The following is a 12,628-nucleotide window of genomic DNA, read 5'->3' as shown; positions in this document are numbered from 1 at the left end:
TTCCCAGGTGATTCTAATGTGCAGCCAAGGTTGAGAACCACTGAGCTAGAGCATAGCGCTACCTTGCTCCCTGCTTTCCTCCGATGCTTAAGAATTTCTGACCCACTTTACGTGGCTATGGCCTTCCAAGCCTCCCCAACCCAAATCTCAGCTCCTGCCTGAGGATGCAGCAGACCTGATTCCTGCCTGCCAGAGCGAGTGTGGAGCCAGGAGGGTCCAGCCAAAGGCTCAACCTACCAGTCTCCTTCTAGGTACTTAGTGAGCCCTGGGGGTGAAAAGCAGTCAATCCAAGGAAATTGGGAGTTTCAGCATTTCCCTTGGTTGATTATTAGGGAGCAGTTGGAACTCTTTTTACAGGCAACACACAGATATTCCTCTCTCTCTCTCTCTCTCTCTCTCTCTCTCTCTCCCTCTCTCTCTCTCTCTCTCTCTCCCTCTCTCTCTTTTTCTTCTTGAATTCACAAAACTCACCATTTCTGATGCCACCACAGCAGAACAAAGAGGCAATGCATTTTCGGAAGGAAATGACTCCTGCTTTCAATCTCCCCACCCACTTTAAAATTCAAAGGAATGCCTGGCAATGTGGGATTCATGAAGAATTGGGACTCAACATACCTGTGTTCCAAATTAGCTCTTTTTTCCTTGTCTCATCTCTGGGGTCATCCTCTTTAGTCTGAGTTTCCTGGTTGGCTATGGAGGTGGAAGGAGAAGAGGGGTTCCCAGATAAGGCAGCAGACTCCCCAGTGGTGGCAGGTTAAAGGACAGTGGCGGTGCCAAGTGGCTGTACTCACTTATCTCAACCTGTTTAGGCCTGGACCCAGGGTGAGTGGTCTTGTAGCACAAACTGGACATAAATTGACTGTGGTTGGAATGGGAATATTTCAGTGCCATCCCAAAAGCTGCTTGTCAGTCTGCCCTGCTTTTGGTGAGTCATTCTTTGAAGAAGAATGGCTCATTAATATTATAGTGAAAGCAAAGGGCCATTAGATTGAGGAATTATTTGCAATCACGATAACCCTGAGTCATTTAAAAAAATGTAACTTATGCCTGGACAAGTTCCTTCTCCTTTCTAGACCTCAGTTTCTCTATCTGTAAAATAAATGGAAGAAATAAATGCCGCTAATGTCCTGTACATTATGTGCCCAAAGTATATTCGTTCGTCTTCACAAACGATACATTAAATATTTATTGTAGCTGGTGCTGTGTGCTTTTAAATGGAGGTGGTGACAATCGCCCACCTCCCACGTATCCGGTAGAGCCATTTTAACAAATTTTAATTTGTATCTTTACACCAAAATTGTGCCCATAGTCATTATTTAAATGTGTAAGGAGAGAAATCTTTTCAACAAGCATGTAATTGGATGCGGTGCTGGGTGCCAGATGCCAGGTAGTCAATAAGTATGAATATTAAGAAGTGTCCTAGCCATGTTTTCCGCTGGCTTTCATCTGCTGCCACCTTCCCCAACATTTGGTTATGTTTGAAAAAGAGTAGGATGTTTTATACAAAAAGAGTCAGGCACCACACTTCTTCTTTGACATGGTGTACTCCGCTTTAAAATCCCCCCTCAGATTTTATCTGCTTGCCGGAGCACCAGAGCATTGGTACAAATGCTGGATCTCCCTAAACAGCCCTGCTGAATTGTCCTGCCCAGCTTTCCCCCAAGTCTCTGACAAGCACTCAGTGGCCCCACGGTGCATCTTCTTGAAATGTGCTCTAGTCAAATACATTTCTTCAGTTTGCAGAAAGTAGGGCCCCATGTCCTCATCCTCTTTACCTGCTGTGGCTGGTATGGGCCCCATCCTCCAATGACCTCTCCAGCTCAGCTCTGCTCTTCTGCCCCTGGCCCGGCATCCTCTCTCCAGACTCAATGGTGAGGCAGATCTTTAGTGCCTGAAGGACATCTAACCAACTGCTTCCTCCTCTAAGGTAGAGTCAACAGTGAAAGAATCCTGCTAACACCTTCTCTGACCACCACAGAAAAAGCACAGTCTGGACAGTCATTCAGATACAGATTCAGCTGGATCAGAACTTGGGGAGGTTTCCAAAGTGGATATTTTGGCCACAACTACCACACTTGGATGAACCCAAACCAGTAGGAAGTTATGTCAGTTCTTCTTCCCGTCACTCTAACCCAGTGATGGCGAACCTTTTGAGCTCGGCGTGTCAGCATTTTGAAAAACCCTAACTTAACTCTGGTGCCGTGTCACATATAGAAATTTTTTGATATTTGCAACCATAGTAAAACAAAGACTTATATTTTTGATATGTATTTTTTATATTTAAATGCCATTTAACAAAGAAAAATCAACCAAAAAAATGAGTTCGCGTGTCACCTCTGACACGCGTGTCATAGGTTCGCCATCACTGCTCTAATCTTTCCTTTTAGAAAGATCCCAACTCTCTGACTTACGTTTCGACCCAGATGAAAGTTTATATTCTGCTGGTCTAGATTCTAGAAGTGAGGTCTAACCTCCCAGGAAGGACTGTTTCTAAGTGAATCCCTCAAGGAAGAGAGACAATGTCCTCCCTAGAAAACTTTTTCCAAATATGTGTACAATCAGGAAGTTCTTGTTAATATCCAACTTCGAACCTTCAGCTGCAATTTTAATGCTTTGGGTTCTTTATAGGTTATATAATATTGGGTTTCAATGATCAGAAAACTCTTCAGCTTAGAAAAAAAAAATCCCTTGTCTAAACAAAGCCAACGGTCACAATTCTCAGTGAAATTTGCATATGATAAAGTACATATTGTATAATATATGATGATATGTTACATGAAAATATAGCACATATGCTATTTTCCTATCACATATTTCCATATTTTAATATGCTAGTTTTATTAAAAAGCAGAAGACTGACTCATACTATTTCAGAATGTGCAAGTAATGTTAATATCATACCTGTATAGTGTTCTCTATGGCTTATATTTTCTTGTTTACTTTAATATTACTAACAATGCAGTGAAATAAGTAGTATTAAACCCATTCTTCTTCTCTGAGGCTGAGACTCAGAAACCAGAAAACTTGTCCAGGGTCATAATGCTAAGAACTGGTCAAGCAAGAATTTGAACGCAAGTATTCTGGCCCCCAAACTAGTAGTGTTTGAATTACAATATGCACCACCTATAGGCTCTGGTTCTTGACCAGGTTTGTGACAATTTAATTAGCTTGCATTAAAAGAAATACCACTGAATTTAAATCCATCCTGCCCACAAACAGGAGAAATAATTATAGAGAAAAAGTTATAACCCTGAATATCTTTTTAATTCTTAAGTTCCAAGCTTTGATCTTGGGCTTGGCCTTCAAGATCTGAGCACTGAGGAGAGCAGGCAGAGAGACACGTAAATACCTAAGGAAAGAACTGTTCAAATTGCTCCTGCCAATCCCCAGCTAAAGCAGCTTCCTCCACAGAAAAAGCCAGAATCAAGTGTAAACTTCTAACACATCCTCCTTCTGATTAGAATTGTTCCCATGTCTGCACGCTCAGTGTGATAAGGACTGGCACCTCTCAAACATAATTTCAGTTCTAAGCATTCCTATGTTCTCCTTGCTCTCCTATATGTCTTATCTAAGTAGATTATATAAATGAGGAAATCAACTTTATTTCTTTTTTTTTTAAAATATATTTTATTGATTTTTTGCAGAGAGGAAGGGAGAGAGATAGAGAGTTAGAAACATCGATCAGCTGCCTCTTGCACATCTCCTACTGGGGATATGCCCGCAACCCAGGTACGTGCCCTTGACCGGAACCGAACCCGGGACCTTTCAGTCCACAGGCCAACGCTCTATCCACTGAGCCAAACCGGTTTCGGCAAAATCAACTTTATTTCACTTGGGTGTTGGGACCATCAGACCTTCTCTGGTGAAGCTCATTTGGTCAACCAGAAACTCCTAGAGCCCATAGGTTCCTCCAGATGTGGATTACTTGTCCTTGTTTGTTTTGTTTTGCACTCAGCTGTGGTGGGATTAGTAGGGGATCCAGGCTCCATAGACTTTCTCCTCAGGTCAGATGGTGAATCTTCTTTCTAGGAGGAAGAGACTTGGGAACCTAGGGAGCCAAGTCGTTTTTTTCTCCCAGTTCTTTCTGCTGGGGCTGGGAGAGCCAGCAGGAATTTTGGGGAAAGTTTAAATCTTTCTGCTACACAAGAGAGGGAAGCAAGACTCAGGGATGAAGTGGAGATTATGGTGACTTTGGCGGGCTGAGGGGGAAGCAATCACTGACAGTATAACTTGAGGCACTTTTGCCCCACCCCCTTCTCTTTTTGTCATTAATAATGGACTGCTGGTGGCTTCAGCTGTTCCTCAGGAGACTGCATTTCCCTAGCTCCCACACAGATTTCTGCTGTTTTATTAAACTGATTTGGAATTTACTTCCTCCTTAAGACCTCAGATTGCTCCCATAATTAAAAGGGCAAGGGATGAGGTGAGTAGTTTCTCTCTGGTTGAGGGAAAGGTGGAAAGAGAAGACTCAGGCCTCTCAGAGGCAGGGCAGCCAGGCCTAGCTCGGGGTTAGGCCTAGCTCAGATATAGGCCTAGCTCAGATTTGGGGTTAAAAGAGAAACCCTAGTTCCCTATACCCTTCTTCTCCAAAGGCCACTTAAAGTCAGAGGAAAAAGCTGGGAACATCTACAAACCCAAGAAGTTTCTGGGAAATAGAAAGAAATATGCTTGCCCTTACCTCAACACCCTTTTCTCTTCAATCTCTCTGCAGGCCACCCCTGCCTCCCATCTCAGTTCTCCTTTCCTTTGTCTGCCCTCATCCCTTTGGCAGTGAACATTATCTCACCCTCCCCTATTGTATCTCTCTTAAAGAAGTAACCAGCTGTCCCCCCTCCCCCAAGTTGTCCTGGTCCTAGGCAGGGGTCCGAAGTAACATGTGAGGAGGGAAAGGGGCAGGGTCCTGTGAAATGCTTTGAGGACTTTCTTGGTTGGGGGCTAAGCAAGGCTCACAGTAAGAGAAGAGAAAGGCGGTGTGATTCTGGGGATACAAATAGAAAGCAGGAGAGGCGACTGTAGAGGAAAGGCAACATGAGGGGGAATGGGAACCAGAAAAATGGAGACCGAGAGATAACTTTGGGGTTTGTTGCGGAGTGAGGAGTACTCACCCTGCCCTTTCTGTGGGTGAGGAAACCTGAGTAGTTTGAGGTTTCTCTCTGGACCTGTCCCACCTGCTTCTCTTCCTTTCCTGAGCTCAATTGTTTACAAAGATCCCTCCCTGAACTCTTGCCCTCCTGGACTTGCCCTAGCCCCGGCCTCAGGCCTCCAGCCAGGCAGACACCCTGACAGGTTACAAATGAGCGTGGGTGTTGGATTGCACCAAGCTCTTGTCCTCAGAGTCTGGAGGAGGAGAATCAATGGGCTCTACCTAAGAGCTTCTCTTCCAGTCCCAGCCCAGTCTGAAGAGAGCGAAGGAGGCACTTCCTGTTCTCCTCTCCTCCCCCATCCCTGACCCAACAGACACAAGAGCAGAAAGGGGTGAGAGTCCACTCCTGAGCCTCAGGACCTCCACACCGAATCTCCCATTCTCTGAGCAAACTCCCTTGATCTAGTCTAGAAAATTCATTGAAAATTTGAGTAATCTTTAAGATGTAATTGGTATTGAGCTTATGGATTTGAGGCTTGGGATTCTTTTGGGCGGTGGGGAGAAGATATGGAGGGTGGTGAGGGAGACAAGGGTAGGAGGGAACTAAGTAATTCAGGATCCACACGAGTTTTAAATGCTTCCGAAAAAAGAATAAAATTTCCCTCCTCTTCACCTGTAAACATCACCCAGCTCGGAGCTCATTATGGCTCTCTGGAGAGAGACAGGGAGTTATCTGAGTTTGAGTGAGCGAGCCGGCTACAGCTATGGATGGCTAGAGAGAGGATAAATACATCTCGAGAGATGAGTTGATGGATAGGTAGGGAACAAATATAAATATGGAGAGAGATGGACGAACAGAGAGATGGATTGAGACAGAGGGAATATAAAGAGAGGCTGAGGGAGAAAAATGGATGCGTGAATGAGGAGAGAGCATTTATGTGGAGAGATGGAGAGAGAAATGGGGGCATTTCTCATCCTCCTTCCACATTTCTGCCCTGTTTTTTTCTCTGAAATGCCAGTTTCCCACCCTTCATATAATGAATTCAAACTCTAGATTCTAGACCCTGCCTCACACCCTTAGGTGTTTTTGCACCCTCTTCTTTCACAGTCTCACAGTCATCCATTTGGCCCAAGATAACATACCTCACCCGGCTGTCCTAGCCCATCACCCCTAGACAAACTGGGAGAAAGAAATTGGGAGTGGGAGCTGTGGGCAACGTAAGGAGGCTGGATTCCCTACCTCCCCATCTACAGCCTTGGGGGGAAGGCTCCTTTGGGGTGTGGGAAGAGTGAGGGGCAGCTGGGTTGAATTTGCCCAAATCTAATAACCCAGGAGCCTATTGAAGGTCTTGGGGGTTGGGAGGGGAGGAAAGTCTTCAATATTCTTCTAACTTTCCCCCCCTCTCCCTCTGGTCCCTTCTTTCCAAAAGTCTTTGAAGAAAGATGTTTTTGACGCTTCCACGTCGCTCTCAGATGGATGGGCTGCGGGTGATTGAAGTGTCTTTGTCATGCTAATGATTGGGGGGTGATGGATGGGCGCTGGGGCTGCCAAACTCTGGCCCACTGCGCCCATTGGCCTGGGAGAGATCACATGCGCCCCTCCACCCCCACTCTCTACCCCCTTCCTGGGGGAGCGCTGGCCCAGGAGAGCTGGCCCAGGCCATGGATGCAAGCTTCAGCGCTGTGACATACTGCCGAAAGGTTGTAGGGCAAGAGGGTGTCTCCCCAAAACGGGCCGACCCTCCTGCGGCCTCCACGCATGGACTATAATAGAATGAACTCCTTCTTAGAGTACCCACTCTGTAACCGGGGACCCAGCGCCTACAGCGCCCACCACAGCGCCCCTACTTCCTTCCCCCCCAGCTCGGCTCCCGATGTTGACAGCTACGCAAGCGAGACCCGCTATGGTGGGGGGCTGCCCAGCCCCGAGCTGCAGCAGAACTCAGGCTACCCCGTCCAGCAGCCGCCTTCGGCACTGGGGGTGCCCTTCCCCAGCTCCGCGACCTCGGGGTACCCCCCGGCAACTTGCAGCCCCAGCTATGGGCCTTCTCAGTACTATCCTCTGGGCCCACCAGAAGGAGATGGAGGCTATTTCCATCCTTCGAGCTATGGGGCCCAGCTAGGGGGCTTGTCCGACGGCTATGGAACCGGTGGAGCTGGCCCCGGGCCGTACCCTCCGCCACAGCCCCCTTACGGGACCGAGCAGAGAGGGAGCTTTGCACCGGCCTATGCTGATCTCCTCTCCGAGGACAAGGAATCGCCCAGCACGTCAGAACCCAGCGCCCCCACTGCCCGGACGTTCGACTGGATGAAGGTTAAGAGGAACCCGCCCAAGACAGGTAGGGCTCAGGCGTGGCCACCCTCTCTCCAGGGCCCTAAAGCCGCTCTGCTGCTCCTGCACGGGGGTGTCCTGAGCCCAGGGTGGGTTCCTTGCTCTGAGACGCTCTGGTAGAGGCAGGTAAGAGCATTCCGCCTGTCTCAGGCCGGGTGGGGACCCCACTGAGTGAGTGCGGGTCTACCCTTCAGAGTAAGTCTCCACCCTCACCCCCAACTTCCTGATCTGTGTGCCTAGCACAGCCCAGGACCTGGCGCGCCCAGCGGGCTGGGGGGTGGGGAATGGAAGTGTGGGGCAGGTTGCTCCAGATCTGGAGAACACCTTGAGGGTGGGGTGTGCCTGGTGATCCACGAGAACTTTGAGAGCAGAAATGGGACAGAATGGTGAAGGGGGTGCAGGGTGGCCCGGGGGAGAGGGGGCGAGGAGAACGGTGAGCTTACTGACGCGCCTTCTCCGCCCCGCCCCTAGCAAAGGTGTCGGAGCTGGGCCTGGGCGCTTCCGGCGGCCTCCGCACCAACTTCACGACGCGGCAGCTGACCGAGCTGGAGAAGGAGTTCCATTTCAACAAGTACCTGAGCCGGGCCCGGCGGGTGGAGATCGCCGCCACCCTGGAGCTCAACGAGACGCAGGTCAAGATTTGGTTCCAGAACCGGCGCATGAAGCAGAAGAAGCGCGAGCGGGAGGGAGGCCGGCTGCCCCCAGCCCCTCCAGGCTGTTCCAAAGAGGCCACGGGAGACGCCTCCGACCAGTCCACGTGCACCTCCCCGGAGGCCTCGCCCAGCTCCGTCACCTCCTGAGCTCAGCCTCCCAACCGACGGGGCTCCCCAGCGCCGCCATCCAGCCCTCGCCTCCGTCTCCGCTCCCCCTAACCGGGGCCTGGGCTAAATTACTGATGGGAGATTGTCACCACGGGCGGCCGGCCGGGGGGCACCAGTTTGAAGCTGCCGTAGGGGGCAGCAGGGAAACACTTTCCTCCGGTCTGGGTGGGATGCTGACGGCTGGGGACCCTATGGGACCAGAGGCGGGAGAGACCTGTAACCTGCCAGATGTGGAGGGAAGGGCTGCCTGTCGCCTTTGATCTGGGGATCAGCCCGGGTGGGGTGGGAGCAAGCGGAATCTCCCGAATTCTGCTTCCCTCACAACGTCGGTTGGCTCAGTTCAGTGCCTTTGAGCTGCGAGGACTGTCCTCATGCACTCACCCCTGTCCTAACTCCCCCTTCTAGGCCTGGGACGGAGAGAAGGCCTAGGAGTTTCTTGTGTGGGACGTGTTTGGGTGCGGCCTATCACCAATGCTTACTCTCTCCAATCACCACAGACCTTACAATAGCACCAGCTGCCTTGTGACAGACCAAAAAGCACCCCCCCATCTAACCCTATTACCACCCCGCCCCCCCATTTGTATTGCACTAATGCAGCCTCCAGAGGTTGTTTCCTGAGACCTGACTCCTCCCCTCCCAGCGATCTCATCTCTAAGCCACCAAAGTGTTTCAGAACTTGGTTCTGCTGAAACTTATGGAATGTTGTGCGAGGCCTGCCCCCAGCAAGTCTCCACCAGGAAGGCGCAGGCGCGCCCCCACTAGTTCCTCCCCTATTTATTGCCTTCTGGAAACCCAGGACCCTCATCCCCATCTCCACCTCCTGCCCCCCACTCTCTGGGGAGAACAGGGAGGCCCAGGTGCTGCGACAGCTCCTAGCAGCTGCAAGCATTTCTCTGAACCTTGGAGACCGTGGGGGCACCACCCGAGTTTCTGGAAACCTGAGCCCCAAGCAAGCTGGGTTCTCTCTGTACCTCCAACTACCTCATTGCAATAAAGTCTGTGTTTTCCCTTCTTCCCGACTGCTTCTGCTCCTCCACCTCAGGCTAGAGAAGGCTTTCTGCTCCAAGAATCCTGAGGAGAGGGGAAGACAGAGTTGGCCAAGCCTGGCTGGGCTGGAAAGAACTGGGTGGATCTAAAGCAGAACCAGAACCAGGTCTCCAGGTCTGACAGATGTCAGTCCCCGGGTCACTGGAAGAAGCAAGACAGAGATGGAGGAAAAGGGCATGGGGAGGAAATAGTTGGGAGAAAGTCCTGAGAGGAAGGCAGGAAAGGAGAGCTCTCTGGAGAAAACAGAAAAGGGTATAAAAAGAGTAGGATGAGTGGGGGAAGGCAAAGGCAACTCCCCCCTTCCCCACCCTCACCCCCCAGACAAGGCCTGGCATACGGAGAGAGAGTCAGCGGATGGGTCGCCCCCAACCCAGCTCTCTTCCACCCAGCCAGGACATCCGCCCAGACATTGGAAGCCAGAGAGGCTAGGACACTCAGCCACAGCTGGCCCACCTCCCAAGTGCCAACCACCCAGCTCAGTGCCACCCTCCCAGGGTTGAAGGTGAACCCCCCGGGTCTTTGGTGCTGGGCCTCAAAAAGGGCGAGTGGGTATGGGAGAAGGGGAAGGTGGCCCCAAGGGGGCAAGTTGGAGGCCCAGGGGCCTGGGGGTGGGGGAGGAGGCCGAGGTAGGTCCGGATCTGGAGCTGACCTTTTTACCTTCAAGCGCCTTTGGGCTTTCCAAACAAGCCAACAGAGCACCCGCGGGGACAGCTATTGTCTCCAGGGCCGTCCCACCAACAAACCCTTGGTCTGCTGCGGGGAGGGGGTGTGGGGGGTGGGGAGGCCGGGGTTCAGGAAGCTCCTCGATGGTCAACAAACCTCCATCGCTCACTGGCCTCTCAGTGCCATTGAGATGACCCTCGCCTGCGGGCTCCGGGCGCCAGAGACCCGCTTTATTGATTCCGGTTACCCAGGGAGCCCACATGCCCCCGAGCCAGGACAGCTGGTGGGGGCGGCAGTGGAGCCAAGGGGGGGGGGCACTTATCCACCCCATCCATTTAATTTTTGACGATTCAAAGGAAGAGAGGCAGCGAAGAGAACAGCTAAGAGGACTAAGAGCATGTATATGAAACGCCCAGCATTTGCTTGCTAATGAAATTGGTGCCATTATAGGAGAGGCAATGAGCAAGAATGGCACAGCCCAGCTGCAGAGGAAGAGAGCGTGTAGCAAGAGGAAGTCTAGCTTTCCCAGAGGCTCCTGCCTGGTCCTCCGTCTTCAAAAAAATCTATTAACTGCTTTTCTGTATTTAATTGAAATTGCCATCAAGATGGGCTTCCCCAAAGGGCTCACCTTGACAGAGGGGACAGAGCAAGTGTCTGTGGAAACAAAACTCCCCTAGAGCCTTCTGGTTGGGGTAATTGTGGATCCTACAGCTTTGGATCAGTGGGCAGGAAAGCAGGGAGGAGCAGTGGTTAGAGCAGGCCACAAGGACTGTGGATCTGGGCCTCAGGCTGGTCCTGGGGGAGGGTGACATGATGGAAGGGACAGGAGGAAAGGGAAGGCTGCCCCTTTGATTTTGGGTCACAGCGCAAGGAACCAGCAGATTCCCCCAGGGAAGGGTGAGGGGGCAAATCAATTCTCTGTTCACAGAGGCACAGACTCAAAATAATCCACAATAAATATGAGCCTCCTACCTCCTTAGGTGCAAAGCTACTGACCCCATCCCACTTGGCTCTCTCCTAAAATCCCACTTTGAAGTTAAGGCCCCAGGTTGGTTTACACAGGAGGCACTTATTTGGAGAAAGAAAAGATCACTGTGTGTTTCCCCAGCATGAAGGACAAAGGAGAAAATGGTCAACCAAATAAACAGAAACACAGTTTGCTGCAGTTGAATTAAGTTGATGGTCTTTGTTAGACTTTCCAGTCAGAGACTCCTCCATGCCTTTCAGACTGGTGGGTGTTTCTCAGGCCTTGAAGGGGTGAAGGGAATCTTATTCACCAGGGCATCTGAAAGTGCATTTCTGCAAAAATTGAAAGCCCTCCCGCCACTCTTACACCTTCCTTTTCTAGATTTCAAAAAAAATCTCCTGGTTTGAAAGTAAAAATCTTGAGAGTTTTTTTTTTCTTGATTCTTCAGAAAACTTGACAAGGTTTCTGGCCCCTCCCCTACGGTCTGAGTGGGGGGACAGTCAAGCCTCCACTCCACCCAGCCCTCTGCACCATCTGTTTCTCAGCCCCAAGTGTGAACTTTTCCTCTTTCATTTGCCTTTTCCTTTAGCGTTTGTTCTCCCAATGCGAGGTCCTTTGATCTTCTGGACAAGAGACAAGAAAAAGAGAATTAAAAACCCCTGAAGTTCTCCTTACGTTTAATGTGGGTTCCTTTGTTATGAACATTCTCTGCACCAATACCACTGGGCTGCTGGAAGGGATTTGGTGGGATGGGGAGTGGAAGAGGGTGCAGATGGGAAGTCTGGGGACACCTCCAGGTGACAGCCGAGGAGTTGGGGAGATGTCCCGGATACCTGGTTTCAAATCCTTCCAGTGCTGCCTCTCAAGCCTTGAGCAGGCTGCCTAATTCCCTGCACCCAGTCTTACTATCTACAAAATGAAGATCAGAATAGTACATATTTCATAAAGTTGATGCTGGGATTAAATAACTTAATATGTGCAAAATGCTTGGAGCAGCCCCTAATAAATACATGTGAGCTATAATAAGAATAATAGTAATTATTATTATTACTCAAAGGGACTTGTCCTCTCCCTTTTCTATAGTCCTTTATCTATTCCAGAGCACTTCTTGATCCTTAGAGATGTGCGCGCACTCTCACATCTTGTTTGACCCCAAGTTAGGTTATGGAACTAGAGACAGGTTATACGGCTAAGGACAGGTAAAGGGATTCCTTCTTAGCAGCTGAGACCACCTCGATCGGGTTGAGACCCCTTCCTTTCCTTCAGGCCTCAGCCTACTCACCTGAGGTAGAGGAGAGTTATCCTGAGCCTCCCACACTCGTTCCCTCCCTTCTCCATTGAGAGGATGGATAGGAAGTCTTGAAGGCAGACACTTTGAGGTCCTGATTTAGAGTGGTGGGGGGCAAGGGTTCTGAAGTATAACTTCGTTATCAATGTGGCCCCCCTCTTATTAGCTGGGTGAGCTTACGCCAGTTCTTCACCTTCCCTGTGCTTCCATTTCTTCAGATGTAAAATGGAAGACATTGAAGAATAAATGAGATGTATCAGAAACACGTAGAATGCTGTCTGGCAGTGTTCGGTAGAAATTTTCTGTTTTATGTATTCCCACAAGACATTTTTCCTACGACTTTTTCATCCTGAGTTGTTTTTGGCCTGATGGAAGCAGATATCCTTCAGCCTTGGTCCTCTTGCACTGCACCCACAGACCCACCTGG

The 12,628-nt window shown here is 50.2% G+C and overlaps 1 protein-coding gene across 1 annotated transcript; it reads left to right on the top strand.

Moving 5' to 3' along the window:
• The first annotated feature begins 6,838 nt into the window (after nt 1-6,838).
• On the top strand, nt 6,839-8,301 carry HOXB1 (homeobox B1). The gene is made up of 2 exons (XM_006098922.1): nt 6,839-7,422; nt 7,887-8,301. Exons 1-2 carry the CDS (start codon nt 6,843-6,845, stop codon nt 8,213-8,215), a joined length of 909 nt encoding a protein of 302 aa, XP_006098984.1. The 5' UTR covers nt 6,839-6,842; the 3' UTR covers nt 8,216-8,301.
• Nucleotides 8,302-12,628: the final 4,327 nt, after the last annotated feature.

The sequence above is a fragment of the Myotis lucifugus genome, unplaced genomic scaffold (assembly GCF_000147115.1).
Source record: "Myotis lucifugus unplaced genomic scaffold, Myoluc2.0 scaffold_254, whole genome shotgun sequence".
Lineage (NCBI taxonomy): Eukaryota > Metazoa > Chordata > Mammalia > Chiroptera > Vespertilionidae > Myotis > Myotis lucifugus.
The sequence above is the reverse complement of the archived record's forward strand: the minus strand, read 5'-3'. Positions and strand labels throughout refer to the sequence as shown.

Coding starts and splice junctions, on each gene's coding strand:
- HOXB1 (XM_006098922.1), top strand. CDS start 6,843: ATGGACTATAATAGAATGAACTCCTTCTTAGAGTACCCACTCTGTAAC. Junction 7,423..7,886: donor GAGGAACCCGCCCAAGACAG/GTAGGGCTCAGG, acceptor CCCCGCCCCTAG/CAAAGGTGTCGGAGCTGGGC.